Below are 23,207 nucleotides of genomic sequence, written 5' to 3'. Positions count from 1 at the left end.
CTTTAGGATTGATGTTAATTGATGCATAATCTTTGTCGATAGACTCTTAATTTGTTAAGTTAATTAGGCATAGATCAATCAAAATGCATCTCTTGACAAAAAAAAAAAAAATTCTACAACAGACCAGGTAAATTAGTAATTAATAGAAACAGAGTAACCTTGACCTATTTGCCTGTTGACCTGTTTGTGAACATAAAGGTAAAATTTTTGCTGTAGAAACCAGAAAGTATCCTCTCAGCAAATGTAGCCCAGCTTGAGAGAAAAGGATCTCATCTAGTCTCCTGACAAGGACATGAGCAACACTGCAGTTTTATTACCACATGCTAAATACAGTATGGCAGTAGTTACAAAATCAGAGGACCTGTCATATTAACTTTGAAATATTCTCCTTATCAATGAGAAAGAGTAGAATTGCTTCCCTGGGCTTGAGCTCTTGTGCCTTTATATATATATATATACATATATATATATATATATATATATATATATATATATATATATATATGTATGCATGTATATATGGGGTACCTGGGTGGCTCAATTGGTTGAGCATCCGACTCTTGATTTTATCTCAGGTCATGATCCCAGGGTCATGGGATCCAGCCCCATATTGGGCTCCTTGCTGAGTGTGGAGCCTGCTTAAGATTGTCCCTCTCCTTCTGTCCCTCTCCCTGACTCACACGCTCTTTCGCTCTCTCTCTCTCTCTCTCTAATTAAAAAAAAATTAATTTAAAAGAAAAAATGTATCTGTATATGTTATTTTGACTGTTTAGAGGCATTACGTAGGCACCCGACTTCTATGAGGGACAGTAACACCAGGGCATTGTGGTTCCAACCAGGATAAAACTGTGCATTAAGCCAGGGTCATGTGGACCAATTTATTATTTGTAGTTCTCTTCACATAATAATATACTTCTCTTCACCAAAAGCTGCTTGAAGCTTACCTTACCAGTACTTGTTACCTTTCTAAGTAAAATTTAGTTAAGAATTTGCTCCAGCAGCTTATTAGGCCTTTAACGAATGCTAATTATACTCTTTATGTTTTTTGAATTAAGACACAGGAAATGATTTTACACACATAAGCAAACCCTAAGCTGATATTTGGTTCTCAGAAACTTGATACCAGCATTACTTAGAAAGAGCAGTAAGTTAGAGACCCAGGTGAGGCAGAAAACAACAAACGGGATCTGCTCAACTACTTGTCGGGCAGAATGGGGTAAATCATGTGTCTTTATAAAGTGGAACAGAAGTTTTTCAGACCAATTGGTTAACTTTGACCAGAAATGAGAGTACTTAGAAACACTGCAATGCTTGCATTAAAATATGCAGAGCTGAGTATATAGTCAAATTAATATGAGTAAAACAGCCCCAAAGACTAAAACTTTGAAGATAGTGCATTATCTGAGCCCAAGTGGCAGGGCAGTGTTCCCTCTCCTTTTTAAAAACAAATTTTTTAATGTTTTATTTAATTTTTTTGAGAGACAGAGCACGAGCAGGGGAGGGGCAGAGAGAGAAGGAGACACAGAATCCGAAGCAGGCTCCAGGCTCTGAGCTGTCAGCACAGAGCCTGCCCCGGGGCTCGAACCCACGAACGCAAGATCATGACCTGAGCCGAAGTCAGACTCTTAACCAACTGAACCACCCAGGTGCCCCGGTTCCCTTTCCTTTTTAAGTCCTTCATATGCCATCTTGTTTGGAATGGTTGGGCTTGCTTTTCATGGCTGTTTAAAGGTCTTTTCTTTCATGAGCTTGCTAGTGAACATTGTGGAAGCTCTCTCCAGTTCTTGCCTCTTAGAAGTAGATGCAAGCTTTCCCATATTGTCAACAAGATACTATATATTTTTTAAAAAGGAACCTTTGAATCCTAGTCTTTTTTTTTTTTTTTTTTCCAGAAATTGAGAGGATCTTGCATCTCTAAAGAGGATAAAAAGCTTTAGTCATTCACAGGTAGAAGAAATGGAAGGTTAAAAATGAGATGGTCCCATTGTGTTAATAAAACAAGGTCAGACAAAAGGATTGCCTGGCTGGGTGATTCTTTTCCCACACTGCAGATGAATCACTGTGTTCATTTAGTGTGTAGCTATCAAGTTTAGAAAAATGTATCTCTAAAAACATCCACCTGAAAAACTTACTTTAGGAGTTACAGTGGAGAATTAGGATTCAGACTGTTTTATTTAGTGATGTGTTTCCAGTGTTGAGTTTCATTTTGTTTTGGTCAGAACTAAAAATTGAATGGGATCATACGATTTTACCACATGTCTATGGCACAAAAAGAAGTATGTAAAATGTATTTGTGAATACAGCCTATAGGATATGGTAACTGCTTTCTGACCTCTCGCCTCCCCCCCTTTTCTTCCTTGAAGTTGTATAGGTTTTTCTGAAAGCTCTTCAGAAAATACTTTTTCTGAAAATTTTTATATTTCAGGTAAATATTTTTCATAGTTCTCTTAAGTTTAACAATGCACAAGGATTTACTGAATCACTGATGTAAAATCCTCTTAACTAAATCTTTATATATTTGTAACTGAGTCAAAACAGTAAAACATTTCACAGAGTACATTATGTACACTATTGGCAATCAACATCTATTAGACATAATGAGGTATTTATGAGTTCCCACTGAAATTACGGCATTATGTTGTATAAATGTCCAAAAGAATATTTTTCTGTTCTCACCATTTTCTTTTCTCACCTTTCATAAATAAGAAGGAATTAACTCCTGGCATAAAGTATTAGATTTTATTAGATGAGCTTGTATGAAGACTTGACATTGCATGCAGCATAACAAAGAGAAAATGTTAGAAATTAGCTCAACTTCTATGTACTCAGGCCAAACTCTCCAAGTGAAAGAAGTCTTCATACTTAAATTAGCACCTAGTAGGGCTGACATAATGCTTGAGCAAATTCCAAACTGCACTTGCAGTTGAATGGATCTTGAAGATTTGGGAGTGCCCCTTGCCTTAATCTCTTCCAGCATGACATAGAGAAAGTGCCTAGTGGGGCACCTGGGTGGCTCAGTTGGTTAAGCTGAGTCCGACTTTGGCTCTGGTCATGATCTCACAGCTCATGAGTTTGAGCCCCGCATCCGGCTCTGTGCTGACAGCTCAGAACCTGGAGCCTGCTTCAGATTCTGTATCTCCCTCTCTCTCTGCCCCTCCCCTGCTCACGCTATGTCTCTCTCTCCTTCAAAAATAAACATTTATTTATTTATTTATTTATTTATTTATTTTAAATAAACATTTAAAAAAAGAAAGAGATAGAAAGAAAGAAAGTGCTTAGTGAGTTTCTGCTAGGTGAATGAAACAGTTTAAGCATCTACCGTGGGGCACACTGATGCATAGGAGTTCTGATCCTTTGTGTTTATTTTGGGGACCCATAAATAAAGGTAAACTTATATTTAGCCATACTAATGTGTTTATTCAAGCTTTATAATTATGAGCTTTTTTAAAAAGTTTATTAATTTTGAGAAAGAGCATGCATGAGGGGCAGAGAGAGAGAGGGGGGGAGAGAGAGGGGGGGGGGGAGAGAGAGAGAGAGAGAGAGAGAGAGAGAGAATTCCAAGCAGGTTCCACACTGTCAGCACAGAGCCCAGTTCAGGGCTCGATCCCATGAAACCATGAGATCATGACCTGAGCTGAAACCAAGAATTGGATGCTTAACTGACTGAGCCACCCAGGCGCCCCATGATATGAGCTTCTGTGCTTAGGAAGAACAGTTATAAAATATAAACTACATAAATTTTGCTGTGGTGCATATACAGATATTAAAGTTGAATACATAAAGACATTATCAAAACCATGTGGACTTATCCTGTAGTGTCTAGGGAAGCTAGAGCTGACATGTAGCTCCTTCCTGGTGAATTGACAGGTCATATGACCTCCCATTTGATTTTATTTGGTTGAACATATTAAATCCTTTACCACTTTTTAGTGTCTTTTAGATAATGTTTTGTTATTAAAAAAAAAATCTCCGTTTGAAGCCAGCCTTTTCTGTTCTAACATAAACAGACAGTAAATAAATTTGTTTATTCATATATGAGTATTTACCTTTTTCTGGATTTTTAGTCTTGTATTCCTAACCACACTAACAGAGAATTTTTCTTCTGGGTTCTTGAAAATTTATTTGGTTGTGTCAGTGATTAACGTGGGATTTTATCTCTAGGTTTTCAGTTTGTTTTCAGATTACTTAACTGTAAACAATTTAGCTAGCTTCATAATCTTCTCAGAACATTGTTAAGTGCTTAATAAATTACTCCCTCACTTGCTGACCCCTTTTGCCTGAAAATATTACAGAAACCCAATAAATGGTAAATGAAGCTATGAGCTGAGGGGAGAGGAGAAGCATTAAAGAAAATCTCTTTCCCTGAACATGAATCCCAGAATTAGAACTATTTCTCCTTAGTCTGCTGAGGAGTAGAAGGAAAAGAATGAACAGCAAAATAAAGATGGGGCAAAGAGGTGATCCTCGTGCCTGTAAATGCCACATAATAAAATGGGCCTCCTTGGAAAGTTGGCTTGGCATGGGAAACACTGTTGTTTTTTTTTTTTTTTATGGAAAAAAATCTACCTCTGGTGCTACGATTATATAACATCTTCATTGCCAGTAGCCTCAAAACTAAAGATTGCTCAAGGCAAAGTTAACATGGCTTTATTATAGCCTCTGGAAGAAAGAGCCTTTACTCTTCATATCTCTTTGACAAGAGCCAATAATTTGTTGTACAAATGTTGCTGTATAGGTAGAATTTGTTTTAACTGACATTGTCATGGTTTATCACGCTCCTGTGTGTTTAAACAGTTTGTCTTCAAACTTTCAAGGAGCTTTATTTAAGAAACAGCCCTTAAAATGGGATAGACGATGACAGTTCTACTTTGGTGTTGCAGATCTTGTGAAGCCCCCTGGCAACTCTGCCCAGGCGCCAGCCGATTTACCTTTGGCGATCAACACAGCACCGCCGTCCACCCAGGTAGATTCATCCTCCGCTGCTCCACCTCCTCCCTATCAGCTAATTAATCTTCCATCACACCTGGAAACTGTTGGCATCCAGGAGGATCCTCAAGACTACCTCTTGCTAATCAACTGTCAAAGCAAGAAGCCTGAACCCACCAGGTAAATACCTGTGCGTGTGTGCGTGTGTGCGTGCGTGCGTGCGTGCGCACTTAGAATCTTGAAACTTTTTAAATTCTGATTTGAAGGCTTAACAGAAACCCAGCTATCTAGGGTTATAGTTTAGGCTTACTATATTTCAGGTTATATTCTTCTAATGGTTTCTGATATTCAGGAGTTTTATGGAAGAAACGCATTCTCTACTATCTTTGGCAAAGAACGCTTGTACCTACAAGGCTCTTTTAGAAATCTGTCTCCTGTTTCTTAGTCTTTGTTACAGACTCACAGTATTACTTGCTTAACAGATTGCACTGATTTATAAATGGTGATCTTGCTCCATTTCTTATGTGATTGTAAACCAGCCAAGGGTCATCTTTTGTTTCTGAAGAAGGAGAGGAATACCTACTACTAGAAGATTTTGAAAGCAAAACGATTCCGTTGCAGTGAGTGTGTTGTGGTTGCTTTGGATCTGTGTGAGAAATTAATTATACAGGTAAAATCCCAATATAGCAAATTCTATGGGAATATATAAATTGGGTTTTAGTGAAATTTGATGAAATCTAATCAATCAGGTATATTGCTAAAAACCGTAAAACTTTCCAGTCATCGTACCTAGCCGTGAAGCAGAGCTTACCTCAAGCTCTGAGTTTATACATTTCTAAGTAGAAACAAATCTGTGGACTTCAGTGCTTGCCCAAAGGTATCATAAAGCCTTCCCCAAATCCTTGGTTTCCCCATCATCTCCCTTCCTGCTTCTTTCTTTTCTTCTAAGCTGTGCAGTAGTTTCATTTGATCACTCTTGTCATTTTCTGTTAATTGGAAGGCCAGAGGTAACAGAATTGGAGCCAGAAAATGAAGACCAGGGAACTCGTGTCTGCCATCAGCAGTGTGGTGGCAACTAGTGATGTTGGAGATATTTATGTCCTCACTTGAGGAATATAAAAGTGGGAATTACATAGTAGATGTGAAAGATGCTTTTTAAATGGAGTGATTGGATATTAAGCATTATTTTATAACAAAAAATTGTTGTGATTGTTTTCATGGAGAAAGTGACTGTTACCAGACTAAGATGGTACAAAGCGCTTGTTCAACAATTTTTATATAGAATTTGTCAAGAACCACAGATTAGGTTGTTGTGAATGATTCCCCGAGATAATGGAATACAGACATTCCAAAGATGGGTTTCTAGATATTTGTTGTAATGGGATTTTACCTGTAAGAGCAAAAAAACAAAAACAAAAACAAACAAACAAAAATCTTTTTATAAATCAACACTAGTTAATAATATCAAATTCTAACTTGATTTTGCTTGTTTGCTGTGAGTATTTAAAATTATACATTCGCAACTTTGTTACCTCTGCTACTAACTAAGATTTTATTTTATAGAGATTCACAATTATTTTTCAGTATCAACTTTTTAAAAGCCAATAGCTAAGTCACAGTTTTCAGTGCATTTTCTTGTTATATGGTATCTTTCATTGATCTCATAGGTGTTACAGCTTTCCTGTTATAGTAGAAATTATGCTGAGAATCCCTGCTCAGATAGATTTTGTATGTATGTATTTTGCAGAAGTGACAGTTAATTGACAGATATTTACGAAGTATCCACTGTGTGCCCACTGTCTTGGTAGGTGCTGTGAAGGAACATACTAACTACATAAGCCGCCTCAGATACAGTCACCCTCAGAGTTTACAAGCAAAGCTTATGAAGAAGTCAAAACATGCGAACGTTAAGTGTCTGCAGGTGAAGGCAGGAGAATTGCTTTGCAAACTCTTGTTCATCTGGCAGGACTCAGGATTCAGCTCAGACATCTACTCCTCTAGGAAACATTCCTCCAAACTCCCAGCCTGAACTAAATGCTTCTGTGGGTTTTCATAGCATCCTGGTCATGCCTCCCTTTTATCACAGAATTGGAAATAGTTTGATACATATAGTTTATTGTTCGCTAAACCATAAGCTAGTCAAAAGCAGGGAACTTCTTACTTGTGCTTCTAGCTTCTCTTAACCCACATGTTTGAATTAAATGAAGTGCAAATTTAGAATATGTGTAGATGCATTAGAAATTCCTAGAAGGGACAGTGCACGTGTTCTTAAAATGGGAGGTGAAACGTTTCCAAGGAGGTGTAGGATTTGAACTATACTTGTTGGTGAGAGAAAAGGACCCTGTCATTAGCAATCTGCATAAAAAGCATTTGAGAGAAAGGCGAGGTGAGAGTGAGGGTCCAGAGGAAGCAAATGAGAGGAAAGCCTTCCCAGAGTAGAGGGTTCCACTGGGGGAGAGTAGGGCATAAGATAGGGCATGTCAGGTGGAGCCAGGGATGGTATAGCCTCAGCCAGTGATGGTATAGCCAGGGATGGTAAGTGGAGTTGCTTGTGGGCTTTTTTTGTAGTTTCCCACAGCCTGCTGGGACCTTTAACAGTATTTTCTCCAAATAGATAAGTGATATGAAAACCATGTTCTGAAAATACTGACCTTATAGCACCCTTGCAGTATGGTCCCTTGAGTTCACTGGAAGAGGGAGAAACTGGAGGAAGGAGGTCCACTGAGACTTCTTAGGAGGGTTCGGTGGTGTGGATCTTAGCAGAGACCCAGACCTGAACTTGGGGTGGGGACAGTGGGAACAGAGCAGGGAATAGTTACTTGGTTAGGAAGAAGGAGTCAGTGCCTGAAGGGGGATGGTGGAGATCAAAGAGAGTGAGTCAACGCTGATTGCATTTTGAGCCTAGAGAATCTGGATAAAGACATTTCTTTTCATGGCGAGTCAGAAAGGACAATCAGTTTGAGAAGTAAGTTGAATTTGGCTTGGTATGCATAAGCAGGGTTAACACTGGGGTAAGCATATAGAAATATATTTGAACAGTTTGAAAATATGGGACTCAAGAGTTTGGTGAGATGATGGGAGTCATCAGCATTCAGTGGAATGTGAAGTCATGAGAAAGGAGGGTTTTTAAATGGTGTGTGTGGTCAAGAATCAGAATCCAGAAGACTGGATTCTTCTGTTGGCTGTTTCCGGGTGGAGACACGGGGAGAAGGAGCCAGTCAGTGAAACAAGGGAGTAATCAGCGAGGGAGAATGGAAGTGAGGATGTTACAGTATGGGTTCCGTGACACCAGCGGTGGAGAGTTTGAATAAATACATGTGATACATAGTGCTAGGTGTTACTAAAAGATCAGGGAAGATCAGACCTTAAATAACTCTCACAAGTTACATTTTAAAAGATTAAATTCAAGTTCCTACAAGTTCCTACCGGACTTTAGACACCACTCAAAAGAGGTTAAGTATCTTGTTAACCGTTAAGGAAGTGCAATGTGCTGGTATCATTAGCTTCATTTTGGCTTTTACCCAAATTTTGTGATACCACAGAAAGCAAAGACTGGAAATGTACCCAAAACATTAAATATACTCTAATGAGATTTCTCAAGGTTAATTATTTTTTGGAGTTGGCGAACTCTGTGCATTATATTTTGATCGTCTTTATAGTATTGGCTGAGTGTTTGTTAAAGAAAATTAGTAGAAAGGAAGATATACAAACCTTTCAAGTTGCCACCTCCTTGTAGGTCACATTGAATTTATTCAATACCAGGAAATCATTAGACTTACAGTCTTGCAGAACAACAAATTTGCCACAGGTGGGCTAAAGAGCAATGGACCAGCTTGATAAACTGCATTGGCACGAGGTTTCTGCATGCTCTTCAGGGGAAATGATTTTCCTTGTGTCTATGTCTTAATCATTTACCTTTCTCAGAGTTTTGTACCTTTCTAATTCCAGTGCTTCAGGGATCATGGATTTAATAGGTGGATTTGGGGGTGTGGGCACGTACAGGGCAGGAATTAGGGAGAATGCTTTTGGTGGTTTTGTGGTGGTGGTTTTATTGTCTGGTGTATAATCATAAAAACTAAGGAACATTCATGCTTTAAATCTTATGGATCACACAAAAAAATCTAATGAAAAAAGCCATGTAGTTTGATTGCTAAACTATAAATATATTTATTAAAATGTAGTCTTATGTCTTCACCGTGTTTTATTTTCTGTCATTAACAATTTTTATTTAGAACACATGCTGATTCTGCAAAATCCACCTCTTCTGAAACAGACTGCAATGATAACGTCCCTTCTCATAAAAATCCTGCTTCCTCCCAGAGCAAACATGGAGTGAATGGCTTTTTTCAGCAGCAAATGATGTATGACTCTCCACCGTCTCGTGCTGCATCTGTTTCTGTAGACTCCAGCCTTTATAACCTGCCCAGAAGTTACTCCCACGATGTTTTACCAAAGGTGTCTCCATCAAGTACCGAGGCAGATGGAGAACTCTATGTTTTTAATACCCCATCTGGGACATCAAGTGTAGAGACTCAAATGAGGCATGTATCTATTAGTTATGACATTCCTCCAACACCTGGTAATACTTATCAGATTCCACGAACATTTCCAGAAGGAACTTTGGGACAGACGTCAAAGCTAGACACTATTCCAGATATTCCTCCACCTCGGCCACCGAAACCACATCCGGCTCATGACCGATCGCCTGTGGAAACGTGTAGTATCACACGCACGGCCTCAGATACTGACAGTAGTTACTGTATCCCTACAGCAGGGATGCCACCATCACGTAGTAATACCATTTCCACTGTGGATTTGAACAAATTGCGAAAAGGTCAGCTCTAACTGGCTTCTACTGTGTTAGAAGTTAACGATAGAAAATCTGTTTATCTGAATACTTGTTCTTTTCAGCATAGAATGACGGTAAATGACAGTCCTTTTTTTCCTCAGCTCTGCAGTCACCCACTCATGTAGGAAGATGGCAGAGTCTCAGTAGATCCTTTGAAGGGTGTTTGTGCATGCAGCGAGTGCCTGTGTGCATGCTCTGCTGGAAGGGAGAAAGAGGTGGAGTTTTCCATCCCTGAAGAAGTATGGCCTTAGTAATACCTTCCTGCCAAAGGAAGTGTGCACCCCTCTTTCCTGCTTTCCATGTATCCTGGGTGTGTAGACTCTAATGGGACAGAGGAGCAGGAAAAGGACCAGCCACAAAGCCTCTCCAAGTCATCCCTTTCCTGTATTTGTGTGCCATCATAGCTGCTTCCGTGTCACATCTGTTGGGCTCCGTTTCCTTCCTTCCTCGATAAGCAATTTATACGTTGTACCCAACGAGTATACTCAGTCCTAATCAGTTGTTTGTTTGGTTTTATTTATTTTTAAAGCTCTGAATCTTCTCTCCCCTTACCCTAGCCACTTCACTGAGTCCTATACCATCTCCTAGAGCCTGCCAAAAATTACAGACCTTGAGAGGGGAAAAATTCAGTCTGGGTTCCAATCTGAGGTTCTTAAAGTCCTAAAAAATAGAAGGCCAGAGTTTAAGAGGCACATACCCTATAAACTATGTGCTAACGTTTCTGTGTTTTGTGGCAGTTCTCCACCTGTCCTAAAGAAAATGAAGATTTAATGCATCGTGAATAGTACTAATATGGATACTTTATTTGGCCATTCAATACCAATTTTTAATTCCCTACTTGAAGTAGCTCTGTAATCTAATTATAGGTTACTGAAATATAAGTTAGGCCCAAGGTGGTGCAAAAGATGGGAAAATAGAAGTATTTCTTTTCTCCGTCATTAAATACCCATCTCATCCCAGGCTTAGACAATCATTCATTGCCATAATCAAATGCTGGTACTGGTTAGCATATCAGTGAGTGTCTGTTTTCTGGTGGTTTAATGTGCCCATTCAAGATACTGTTCTATGAGCATCTTTTTAAAAATCTGCGCATGTGCATGCTTACCTGCATGCATGCGTGTAAAGAAAGAGAACAGATCATTCTGAGAATCCTAAGAGATGGCAAAGATGGGAAGAAATGCTTATAGTTTGTTTTCTATTTTAGATGCTAGTTCTCAAGACTGCTATGATATTCCACGAACATTTCCAAGTGACAGATCTAGTTCACTTGAAGGCTTCCATAACCACTTTGTAAGTATAACTGACCTTGGTATCAAGTGTGTTTCATTGTCAGGATCTTCACACTTAGTGCCCTGAAACTAAATGAGATCATGAAATAAAAGTCCTTTCAGATCCATATGAATAGGTGTGACTTACAACTGTGTTTTCCTGTTTGATAATAGTTTTTGTTTAATGTATGTGTGTTTTAGAAAATCAAAAATATATTGACAGTGGGAAGTGTATCAAGTGAAGAACTGGATGAAAATTATGTCCCAATGAATCCCAATTCTCCTCCACGACAACATTCCAGCAGTTTTACGGAACCAATTCAGGAAGCAAATTATGTGCCAATGACTCCGGGAACATTTGATTTTTCTTCGTTTGGAATGCAAGTTCCTCCTCCAGCTCATATGGGCTTCCGGTCCAGCCCAAAGACCCCTCCCCGAAGGCCAGTTCCTGTTGCAGACTGTGAACCACCCCCCGTGGATAGGAACCTCAAGCCCGACAGAAAAGGTAAGAAGGGCCTTGGCATAGTGAAAGGGCCAGGGACTGCCAGCTTAGATCTGCACTTGACTGTCGTTAAATCCAAAATGGAATTGGGACTAGAAATTCTGAAGTATTTCAGAGTACTTTAGTTATCAATCTGTTCGTGTGCAGTGTTGCTATTTGTAGATTAATAATTGTTGTATGTTGATGGCCCAGGTGAGATTTCTGCCTCCTGTCTCTAGAGCAGAGGTTACAAACTGAAATACTCACAAGGTTTGGCAAGCAACAGGAGAAAATTAGGAGAAACTGGAATGCACTTGTCCATTCTAAATGGAATAACTAACTCCTTGGCTATAATCCTTTGTTGACTTGTGAAAATAATACGGGCCCATATGGGCAAATCATCTGATGTATCAAAAGAAGCCAAAAATTTCAGCACTTACATATAAGTATTATCTTTTGATTTTGGAGTTCGATCAGCTAGTTTAATTTAAAAACAACCAATAAAAACATTGCAGACCAAACCAAACACTTCTATAGGCTAGATTGGTCTTTGACTGCTGTTTTGTAACCTCTTCTCCGGAATATAGAATATCAAATCAGATTTGAGATTATTAGTGCATTTGCTAAAATTCTTTAAGAATAGTGAGGTTGCTTGCACAATTTTTCCAGTCTGTCCATATGACAACTTCTTAAAAATTATTCTGCCTTTGCTGAGTTATTATAAATGCTTCTAGTCTGTTCTTTCACACTGGCCCTCCTAAGTAACAAAATTCTAAGGTAGCATGGTTTGCTAAGAACTCAATATAAAAGAAAATTCTCAAACTGGTAATACATACCCAGGTTTTGGGTTTGAGTGGTTAAAACCCAGACAACTAGCAGTGCTGCAGCATGCTGTTAGAGTGATTTAATCTTGACAACGAAGTAAGTTAGTATATTGACTCTGTGATAAGTTGGCACCATTTCTGGGGAATTCAGCACATTTGAAAAGTCTCATGTGCTGTATATAGCTTTTTAAGAGCATGTAATATTTGTGTAAATTTCTCATTAACCTGGGTTTAGATCATTAATAATAATTCTAATTAAGTTCCAATTGTGGGGAACAGAGTGTGAGACTCACTCAGGGTATACGAAGAAAATGAGTTTTGTTTTATTTTGCCTTTAAGTAAGTAAGGATGGTCCTGTGCTGAAATGAGAAAGTTACTGGAAACAGAGGCACTCCCAGGGGACTGTCCCTTTGTCCTGCTGTCTGCATTTCTGTCCTCTGGGAAGTCTTTGCATCTGCTTTGTTCTATCTCACATTATTTCCTTCTTTTCTGTTTCCTGTTCTATATCCTCTGCACAATTTTTTGCTTTCCTAGAGCTTTGGCCTACAGTGCCCCTCTGTGGCCTTGGTTCTGCCTCAGGGCCCCTTTTTAGTGCCCTTGCAGCTTCCACATCTGCTGCTAATTGCCTTGATCATTATTCACTCACTTTAGAGTGCTCATGGATAATCCGATTGCTGTTATTTGTCTTTTCACACCAGGCCATGTGATTAATTGCAGGCCAGCCCATAGACTGGCTGCCACTGGTCAGCTGCCCACCTTTGGTCTCACAGCTGGAAAGATAACCATGCACAACACCCACAGCCACCCAGACAGCCCCAGCAGCAGGGCCATAGTCAGGAATAGTTACCTTAGAAAGGGTGTGAGCATCACAGGCTTTTTATTTGACAACTTTTCCTTTTGCTTCTCTTTGTCCTCATTTGTCTTTAAATCTATTTAGACATTTTTAGTCATTTTCTTCTTTGCATACAATATGCAAAAGATCCCCTTATTTATATGTTAGAAAAGTTTTAAGATCTTTTAGTATTCTCTAGGTCTGACAGCTCGTGTACCCCATTTTATAATATGTATTATCCTATGTATATATCATGATAATATGGCATGTATGCTATGTATCATTTATATTACATATATGTATAATTATACCTCCCTATTTATATGGTGAAAGTATAGTATATTCTAAGTACATTAGAGATTAATTGCCCCAGTACTCTAAACCAACCTGAAGTGACTTTATAGTAGAGCAGAACAAAGTAGGTTCTTAGTTACTTCTGGAGGTTGTGTTCAGTCTTAAAAGTTAAGTGAACTATTGAGAGACGATCCTGAGTTCATTGGCCAGTTGCTTATTTGGTATCTATGCTTAGATACAAAATGAACTGAGAGAGCACCCAGAGTAAAATATATAGTTTGGGCAAAATCAAGAAGAATTGGTTTAGCAAAACAGTAAAGAGATTACTAAAATCATAGTAATTAAAAAAAAAAAAATAAGGTTTTGCTTTTCATTAGTACTATTCTACTTTTTAAATAAATATACAAGAAAGGAAGCATGAAAGACTATTTAACTTGGCAGTTTGTCAACTCACTTTAGAAAGTTAAAGCGATTCAAGAAAAATATATTTTAAAACCCAAGTAAAGATCTTGGAGCAGTTTGTCTTTAAAAACTTAAGCTGTAAAACCAATGTCTTTTTTGTTCTTCTTCTCATGAAATTCTTCTCATGCATAGCAGCAGATGAGTCTGTTTTACTTTCACATTTTGTGACATCAGATGCATGTCTCAATCTATTGTTCTAGTATCTCTTATTAACTAAACTTCATAATTAGCAAACCGAATTCTATCAAATATGGCTTGATTCGTTTCAAAGCCCAATATAACTGGTTCAACACCCAATATAACCAATTTCTGTGATTGTCTTCTTTGGAAGAGTCTGCAACAAATGAGTGACATTCTGGCCTTGTTTATAACCCCAAATATAGATGTCAGCTGCTGTAGTTAGCAGTTCAGATACGTTTTTCAAATACTTCTGAGTAACTGAAGCTTCAGAAATACATAGATGTTCTTAACATTTATGTTTAATGTCTTTTCATGGACCCTTTGCCCGTCACCCAACTTGTGGTAGCTATATTTTCCGCCATACTATTTCTGTCATGATAGTATTTGTTTTGAACCAAGTTTTGGGTATATTAATAGAGGAGAAAAAGCATAATTTATATAGATTGTATTAAATATAGAAGATCATATGAGTCATTGTAAATGCAGAGCAAATTGTTTTGATTACTTCAACTAAAATTTATATTTTACTTGAAAATCAAGTTTATAAAGTTTTAGAAATTTCTGTATTTATTGTGGCTTCTCTTAAAGTAAATCATTACATGAACCTACCATATTTAATCACTGCACTGACCTAGGTCCCCCCTACTTCCATCCAGTCTCCTTCTAACATGACGCGGCAGCCATTTGAGCCTCAGATGCTATCTTTATACTTTGTTTTCTTCAGCTTTGTCCATCCATGGCTTTCTGCAGTAGTTCTGACCATTAGTTATTGTATTGATTTTGATTTATTTCTGGTATTTTTGTACATTAGTCTGATTAGAGTGTCTTCAGGTCTTCACCTCAGTATAGGTGAAGACCAGTCCAGATCCAGAAGACGAGTCCCAGGGATCTTCCCTAGATGGGTCTTTTTGGCACAGTTGACATATGGGCTCTAAATGTTTTTTCAAGAGATCTTTTAAAGTTTTTGACTGTCATTAAAAATTAACATACTTTTTATTTTTATTTTTTTTAATGTTTATTTATTTATTTATTTATTCACTCTGTTTAGAGACAGAGTGAGCGTGAGCATGAGCCGAGGGAGGGGCAGAGAGAGGAAGAGAGAGGATCCCAAGCAGGCTCCATGCTGAACATGGAGCCTGACTCGGGGCTCGATCTCATGACCTGAGCTGAAATCAAGAGTTGGATGCTTAACTGACTGAGCCACCCAGGTGCCCCAACATGCTCTTTAAAAACTACTTTTATACTATAATAAATGTTTGGGAGTTGGATGAATGATACTAGTAAATAAAACTAGATTTTTAATAAACAAGTATTAAGTTTGAATCTCAAGTCAGATTTTTGGTTTAGAGTTAGAATTTAAAAGAAATAAGAATGGAGTGCATTTTTGGAGAGCCTTGCTGGCTCAGTCAGAAGAGCATGAGAGCCTTGATTTTGGGGTCATGAATTTGAGTCCCACATTAGGTATAGAGATGACTTAAATAAATACACACTTTTTAGAACAATGGAGTGCATTTTTATAGCATAACTTTTACATGCAGGTTTTTTTTTTCCTGAAAATTCTTTACCTTCCAATATATAAGTATCATTATTATATCCTTCTTCATACAATGAGACTATTAATCCTTTTAATAGCATTAATTAAAAGGATTAATTAATAGGATTAATTAAAATCCTTTTAATTAATCTCTATCCTAAATAGAGAAAACAGGTGTAAAAGTTTTTCACGATACTACCCGGATTACTTTTTGGAATTTAGCAGAGGGTAATAATGTTGTGAATTATCTTTCTTCTTTCTTAATTTTCGAGATGCCTAATGGAAACAAAATGATCTGTAAAACTGCAGAAGAGTAAATATTTTAGGCTAAGATAAACCTGTAATTATACACAAAATGTTCTACTTTGTGCTGAATTTATGTAAGCAGTGCCTATTAAAATAATACTTGATAGTGTATGGACTTTCCAAAAAAGATTGCATCTGCTTATTTGAAACGTGACCTCATGTGACTTCCTTGACCATATTTGGGGTGACCAACTTTTGAAACAACATTCAGTTGCTCTTAGTTTCCATTTAAAGGACAACAAAAAATTATGGTGTTGATCAGATTAAACACCACCAGCTGTAAGAGAACTGCAGTTCATCCACATAGATTTACATGCCTGCCATTATAGGATATAGTCTTTGCTGGGTCTTGGGTCTTCGAATACAAGGAAGGTATAAATGGCTTCCCTGAAGAAGCTCACTGTCTACTGGAGGAGGTTGAAAAGTAAACACATTATCATAATTAGCGTGGAAAGGACTGTGGTTGAGGTAAGCTTTTGGCACTGTTATCTAAGCTCCCCTGAGGAAAGTCTGAGGGGGTGAATGGCAATTAAACGATGGTAGAGGAGGGGAGGATGGCAGAGATTGTTTTAGTCCGAATAAATAGCATACCCAGATCCTTTAAAAGAGGACAGATGGGACTGGCTGAGTCGCGAGTGGGAGGGAGGAAATCAGATGGGAAGGGAGGACGGGAGTAAAGTATGAATGGAGGAGGGAATGCCAAATGCCTTGCAGGTGCGTGATCCTGAGGGTGTTATAATCCATGCTAATGAGTCTGGGCTTTATTCTGGGTACACCATTAAAGGGTTTTATGCAGGCAAGTAACATAATCAGGTTAGCCCCTAGAAAGCTCAGTTTAAGATTTAAGGATATGATAGAAAAAAGAAAAAAAACCTGTATTCTCTAAAATGTTATAAAAATCACATTTTTTCAGCATCTTCCTCAGAGAGTGCTTCGCTCAGTTTTCCAAATCCAAGGTTCTCAAAGCCTTGGTTTAGAAGTGATTAGATGGGTAAAGGCATAACAAAATCCCTTTCCTGGCTCTCATGGTCCCTCAACTTGGGGACTTAAGTGATTTTTACAAGTTTTAAGGGCATTTAGAATATAGGTGGAAGTCATTTAGCCATACAGTGTGAGCTCATCACTTTCAGGGAAACAAACCAGGTAAGTGAAGTGCACTTTAAAAACAGGGAGGTTTAAAGAATGGACTCAGACTTGCAGATTTTTTTATTTTCTTAGGTAAATGAAAACAGACTATTGTCATTATAAATATAAATTAAAACTTAAAGAATAAAGATTAGAGAGAAAGTAGAAGCTAGAATGACTCCTAAGAGATCTGCTGTGGCAGCTGCTAATAGAGAAAACAAAGCAGGTTTGTGGTGCTGAGTCAAAGGATAAATTCCGTTTTGAAAATGTAGTGTGAACGCTGGCGGAATATCCATATGGGGTAGTTGTGCGGAGGTGTAGGTTAGGATCTCCAGGGAAAGATCTAAACCAGAGATGAAGATTTATTAATTTGTACTCCAAATGAGGGAATAAGTCACATGATCCAGAGATTGACCCCCTCAAAGGTTAAAGCCCAATAGGAATTTCGCCAGTAGTGAACGGCTGTCTGCAAAAGAAATAATGTTGCTTTATCTGTTCAAATTTAGTGTAGCTAAAATCAGGTTGCAAACTGCCTTGGATTTAAAAGTTAACGCTCAAATGAGTTCCTCTGCTTACTCTCAGCATTTGAGAATCAATGTATCTCCAAAGTTGGTTTATTTTTGCCTTTACTTTATTATACTTATTTCTTCTTATTTCATACTTTTCTCCAACAATCAGGGAAACATTCAAATATTTGCCAGTAGACAGTAGAGAAGACAGGGACACGACAGGCATACCAACACCTTGGATCCGTTTTCACCTTTCTCTCCTCATAAGCAATAACTGGGCTCTCATTTGGGTATGACGTTCATTTCTTTCCGGAACATGAATGTCAAATTGAGTTTGGAGGGATGTAAAGAAATAAAGCTAACAAAATGCCTAAGTGACTCACTACAATTCACTGCCACATTTCCACGTTGCAACTTGAGCCCCAAAATCATCCTCAAGCTTTGCGTGAAGTGGAAAATACAGGTAAATTTTATAAATACACTTTTATTTTATTTTTTTTTAATTTTTTTTTTCAACGTTTATTTATTTTTGGGACAGAGAGAGACAGAGCATGAACGGGGGAGGGGCAGAGAGAGAGGGAGACACAGAATCGGTAACAGGCTCCAGGCTCTGAGCCATCAGCCCAGAGCCCGACGCGGGGCTCGAACTCACTGACGGCGAGATCGTGACCTGGCTGAAGTCGGACGCTTAACCGACTGCGCCACCCAGGCGCCCCATAAATACACTTTTAAAACCGCACTTGATACAATATTTTCTTTTTATTTTTTTAACACTTATTTATTGCTGAGAGACAGAGACAGATCACTAGCAGGGGAGGGGCAGAGAAGGAGGGAGACACAGAATCTGAAGCAGGCTCCAGGCTCTGAGCTGTCAGCACAGAGCCCGATAAAGAGCTTGAACCCACGAACTGTGAGATCATGACCTGAGCTGAAGTCGGATGCTTAATCAACTGAGCCACCCAGACTCTCCAATACAGTATTTTTTATTAAGAAAACCAAGGAGTACCCTTGAGATACTTAAAAAAAAAAAAAAAAAAAAAAAAAGTAGAATTGGTTTGGAGAAGAGATGATCATTTCAGGGTCAGGTATTAGATCACTATGGGGACTTGTCAGACAATGGAAGAATGGATAGTTCACAGGCAGGTGGATTTAGCAGTCACATGACCTCGAGTATTTAACTGTAAACATAGATGAACATAACTGAGGGTGCAAAGTTGAGAGATGCTGAGGGTGACCACTGGGAGATAACCACACTGAAAACTCGGAAGGAGGCTGAGAGCTAATGAAAGTGGGTCTTGCTGAAAAGGAGCAGAGCAAAAGGCACTGAGTGAACACCACCAAACCAAAAGTTGCTCTGAAAAGCGATTTGTAATTATTAAATGTCACATTACTCACGAATCAATTATGTGTGGCTTTAAGTAGATGTAAGTTCTCACACTGAACTTAGCAGTTCAAAACTGACCTCTAAACACTGGTTTCTTCGGATTTTCTATTCCCAAAGGGATAGACAATGTGGCCAGCACAGGAGCATACACCAGCAGTGGGAGGTTAGGGGAAGCCTTCATTTGGCCTCCAGTTAATGTTGTGACCCAAACAAGTCACTTAACCTCTTTCATCCTTTAAGGGTATCTCATCCATAAAATGAAGAAGCTGGATTTGATCTGTAAAAGCCTTTTGGCTGTAAAATAAGTGTATTTTTTCTGTAGTAAACCTTACCCTCTGCCTCTTACTTTTTTTTTTTTTTTGAAGGGAAGTACATTATTTTGGGGAGTTTATAAAAAACTGACATCCTCCATTGTTTTAGGAAAGTGCCCTGCCATTGGGATCCCTGGATAGGTCAACATTAGGGGTAGGATCATGGCCTCAAATTTTATCACTCACATTTTAAACTAAGTCTGCCCCCTTTCTGAATAAACTCAAGGTATTAATTACCTAACTCAGAAAATTGGTTCATTAGAGAACTCTTCCTATTTTATAACCTAGAGACTCATATTTTCAGAAACTTTTAGCCTTTGGTAGATCAGGTACTAGATATTGTCATTCAATCGGCAAATTCTGATTTTGCCATCTATTAGATGTCGACTAAATTTTGTAATTGCCAAAAAAGAAGTAAATTTGGTGCCACTGAGAAGAGAGCAAATAACTGATTTAATAATCAAATAACTGATTTAAACGATGTTGCTGCTCTAGCGTCCAAGCTTCCTGTGGGAATAAGTGAGGCCACTGCTGGGTGTTAACTCTGTACTTTTCATAAGGCTTTTCAGCAGTACTTACATGTGGCAGAGAGTAAATGAAAAGAAAATAATGGCAACTGAATTTATGCTTTCAAATACTTAAATCAAAGCTAGACAGTCAGCGGTTCCAGAACCTAGCTTCTGATCCTTGCAAAATTATGTCACTGGGCAGCTACCAGTATATCCAGGGGAGACGAATGTCGGTCTTGGTTTTAATGTTGGATTAGCAAACACCATGGCATCAACCTGCTTTTCTCAAAGGGCTTTGGTCAAGAGGTAAAGGAATAGTCAGATTAAGGTTATTTAAACACCTGAATAAAATTAAGAAAATAATACTATTGGGAAGTACGCCCTGGTACTTTCATATCAGACATCAGACTTCAAAGAAAAGATGTACTTGAGGTCTGATGGAGGTATTTTACGATTATTTAGTCCGGTTTTCTAAGGCATGTTAGAAGAGTAACACGGCACATGGCTTTCCTCCCTTCCCCCAAGTAAAGATAACCACTAACCAGGCTGGTTACCCCATGAACACCCTGCCATCTTTTATAACACTTTGCTTGTTACCCTGTTGCATGCAGCTTCATCCTTTCCCTTGGACTGAGCATGAGTGATGTGTGGCAAGGTTAAAATATTCTCCACAATCAAACTTATGTTTATGCTTTTGAGGTGTGACATTTCTGCTCAGGGCTCTGTGGCTTTTTTACAGAATCCATTTTTCCAATTAAAAAATAACATTATATTAAGAGCATCTTCTTTTTACCAATTAGGTCAAAGTCCTAAAATTTTAAGACCCAAACCCCCTGGTTTAGAGCGAACTGATTCACAAACCATAGGTGACTTTGCTACAAGAAGAAAGGGTATGTACTTTAGCACCGCATGCTGGATGGGGCATTGGGAATTTCTTTATTTTGTGATGTTTTTTTCTTAAAAAGTAAAGGAGAAGAGACTTAAATACTACCACTGTTGTAAATAAAGTTTCCTAGCACGTTATTTCTAAAGTGAATGCTTCCCATAATGTGTGTCTTCCCATTGTCTTTCCATAGACGTAGTAAGTCTACTTGTTTTGCCATTAACAGCAGCATGTTAAGTTTGATAATACATGGTATTCAGTCTTGTTCTTTTACATTATTCTCTTAACCTTTTAGACATCAGTGCATTGTTTTCTTTAAGCTTGTTAGCTACTTATGAGTTCCAAATGTGTCCTTTATTTATATATAATGCTGTATGTATTCTATTCTAAGACAAAATACAGAATCACTTCCATAGATTCATTATTTTATGGCATTATTTAGAATTTGACTGCTAAACTGCCATTAGCCTTTGGGTTTCAAAAAAGTGAAACATAAGGAGTTAAAGAAATACGTTCACTTAGCACAGTATTCTGTGCTGGTCCATTTTAAGGGTATAGATGACCAAGATTTAAATTTAATCTAGTCTTCAGACAATCGCACTGAGTTTTTCGTATTGAACAGACAAAAATACTTATAAGCCCCAGTGAATCAACATTGCCCTTTAAAATGACCACCTATTTTATAGTTTGATTGTAATTATAACATAGTTGATTAAAAATACTAGTTGAGTAAGAATATGTCCATATATGGACAAAGACTAGAAGAAGGAAACCTAGAAAAATGAAAACTTTTCTTTGGAGTGGCAGAATGAAATGTAATTGGAATATTTACCTAATATGTTTAAATAATCTCCTAAAATATAATTAGCATTAACACGTAATATTGTTTTAGTTCTTCTGAAAAATGTTTCACTCTCATGAAAAAAATGAGAGCTCTGTGGTATGCGCTAGCATGGTAATTGCCTATTGTGATAATGAGATAAATAAACAAAGACCACTTATAAATCAGGCTAATAAGAATATTATTAGTGTGTTTATTATTTAATTTGATATAAAGGATATTGTTGGTTAAGTTAAGCTGAAAATTCAAGGTAATTGTTTAATTAGGCCTTCTCTCAGCTGAGTGTGAGTCTTAAAATATTTTTGCTTTCTTTTATTTGTTTTCAGACAGGGCTTGAATTAATTTAAAAGATTTAGTGAATTCTGTTTTCAGTTTTTGATTTTATCGGAGTTTTGTATTTAATACTTTTTTTGTACGTCATACGTATAGCTGTATGCTTCAATATTGAATAGAAATGTTTTTACATAGATTAAATCTCCATACTTGAGAATAAAATTATTTAAAAAAAAAAAAAAAGAAATAAGGAAGTAATGAAAACTGTACATCAAGTAACTGTTAAGGAATTGGGTCACGTTACCCTTTCTTTAGTTTATATTCATAAAATATTAAATTAAGGAGCAACATGATGTAATAGAGCTTTAGACTTTGAATCAACAGTCGTGAAACATTATCTGATTTAGCTTTTGTCACTAATTATTTAGCTCGGTAACCTTGGGCAAATCACTTAACACCCATGAACTTCGTTTCATGTATGAAACCATTGGTCTTAGGTGTGTTTGGCTATAACACATAAGTAGAGACATAGAGGATCTTGTTTTGTTTTTCAAATGTCTGTATACTGAAGCCTCTTTTTCTCTCTTTCATTTCAGCCAAGCCAGCACCTTTAGAAATAAAACCTTTGCCAGAATGGGAAGAACTGCAAGCCCCAGTTAGATCTCCCATCACTAGGAGTTTTGCTCGAGAGTAAGTCTTTGTTTGAAATGTGTACCTTGATTGTTCACTGTGATGGAAAATACCTAAACAGTGGTTCCCAAAGTATAGTCTGGGGACCCCCCCCTTTTTTGGGGTTCTGTGAGGTGAAAACTATTTTCACTAAGATTCTAAGATGGCATTTGCCTTTCCACTCCTGCTTCTCTCATGAGTGCACACTGGAGTTTTCTAGGGACTGCGTAATGTATGATCACATCCCCGAGACAGCTAATAAATAGAATGTGTATTTGTGTACTCTGGGTTTTAAAAAAAATGTTCTATTATTTGTAATACAGTAAATAGATACAACCTATATAAACAAAAAGTTCCTCAGGGTTCCTGGTAATGTTCAAGGGTATAAAGCATTCATGAGGCTAGAAATTTCTCAGAACTACTGATCTGGCAAATACGGTAGTTTCTTGGCAGAGGTTATTTAATCAAAATTTGCTAAAATGTACATAGAAGAGGCGCCTGTCTGGCTCAGTCAGAAGAGTATGCAATTCTTAATCTCTGGGTCGTGAGTTCAAGCCCAACATTGGGTGCAGAGATTATAAATATAAATTTATATATTTAAATTATGTATTTATATAGAGATATAAACAAACAAATATATATAGGGTAATTAAAGGATATGTGAAGTTATAAACTTGCGTTAAATATGTGTTCATGTTTTATGTTTACATATAGGTAGCTGTATTTAATAGAAACTTAAATCTTCCT

The 23,207-nt window shown here is 37.7% G+C and overlaps 1 protein-coding gene across 4 annotated transcripts in view; it reads left to right on the top strand.

Annotated features, from left to right (window-relative positions):
- GAB1 (GRB2 associated binding protein 1) overlaps nucleotides 1–23,207 on the top strand; it is a 126,455-nt gene that overhangs the window by 89,807 nt on the left and 13,441 nt on the right. The window contains exons 3-9 of one of the 4 annotated variants that reach the window (XM_045466704.1): nucleotides 4,881–5,106; nucleotides 5,466–5,546; nucleotides 9,159–9,760; nucleotides 10,980–11,065; nucleotides 11,245–11,548; nucleotides 20,595–20,684; nucleotides 22,388–22,481. In XM_045466704.1, coding sequence (XP_045322660.1) covers nucleotides 4,881–5,106; nucleotides 5,466–5,546; nucleotides 9,159–9,760; nucleotides 10,980–11,065; nucleotides 11,245–11,548; nucleotides 20,595–20,684; nucleotides 22,388–22,481 — 1,483 coding nt within the window. The remainder of the gene's footprint in view (nucleotides 1–4,880; nucleotides 5,107–5,465; nucleotides 5,547–9,158; nucleotides 9,761–10,979; nucleotides 11,066–11,244; nucleotides 11,549–20,594; nucleotides 20,685–22,387; nucleotides 22,482–23,207) is intronic. The other 3 variants (XM_045466714.1, XM_045466724.1, XM_045466735.1) reach the window with 3 other exon arrangements.

The sequence above is a fragment of the Leopardus geoffroyi genome, chromosome B1, assembly GCF_018350155.1.
Source record: "Leopardus geoffroyi isolate Oge1 chromosome B1, O.geoffroyi_Oge1_pat1.0, whole genome shotgun sequence".
NCBI classification, from domain to species: Eukaryota; Metazoa; Chordata; class Mammalia; order Carnivora; family Felidae; genus Leopardus; species Leopardus geoffroyi.
This window is presented reverse-complemented; position numbering and strand designations above follow the sequence as displayed.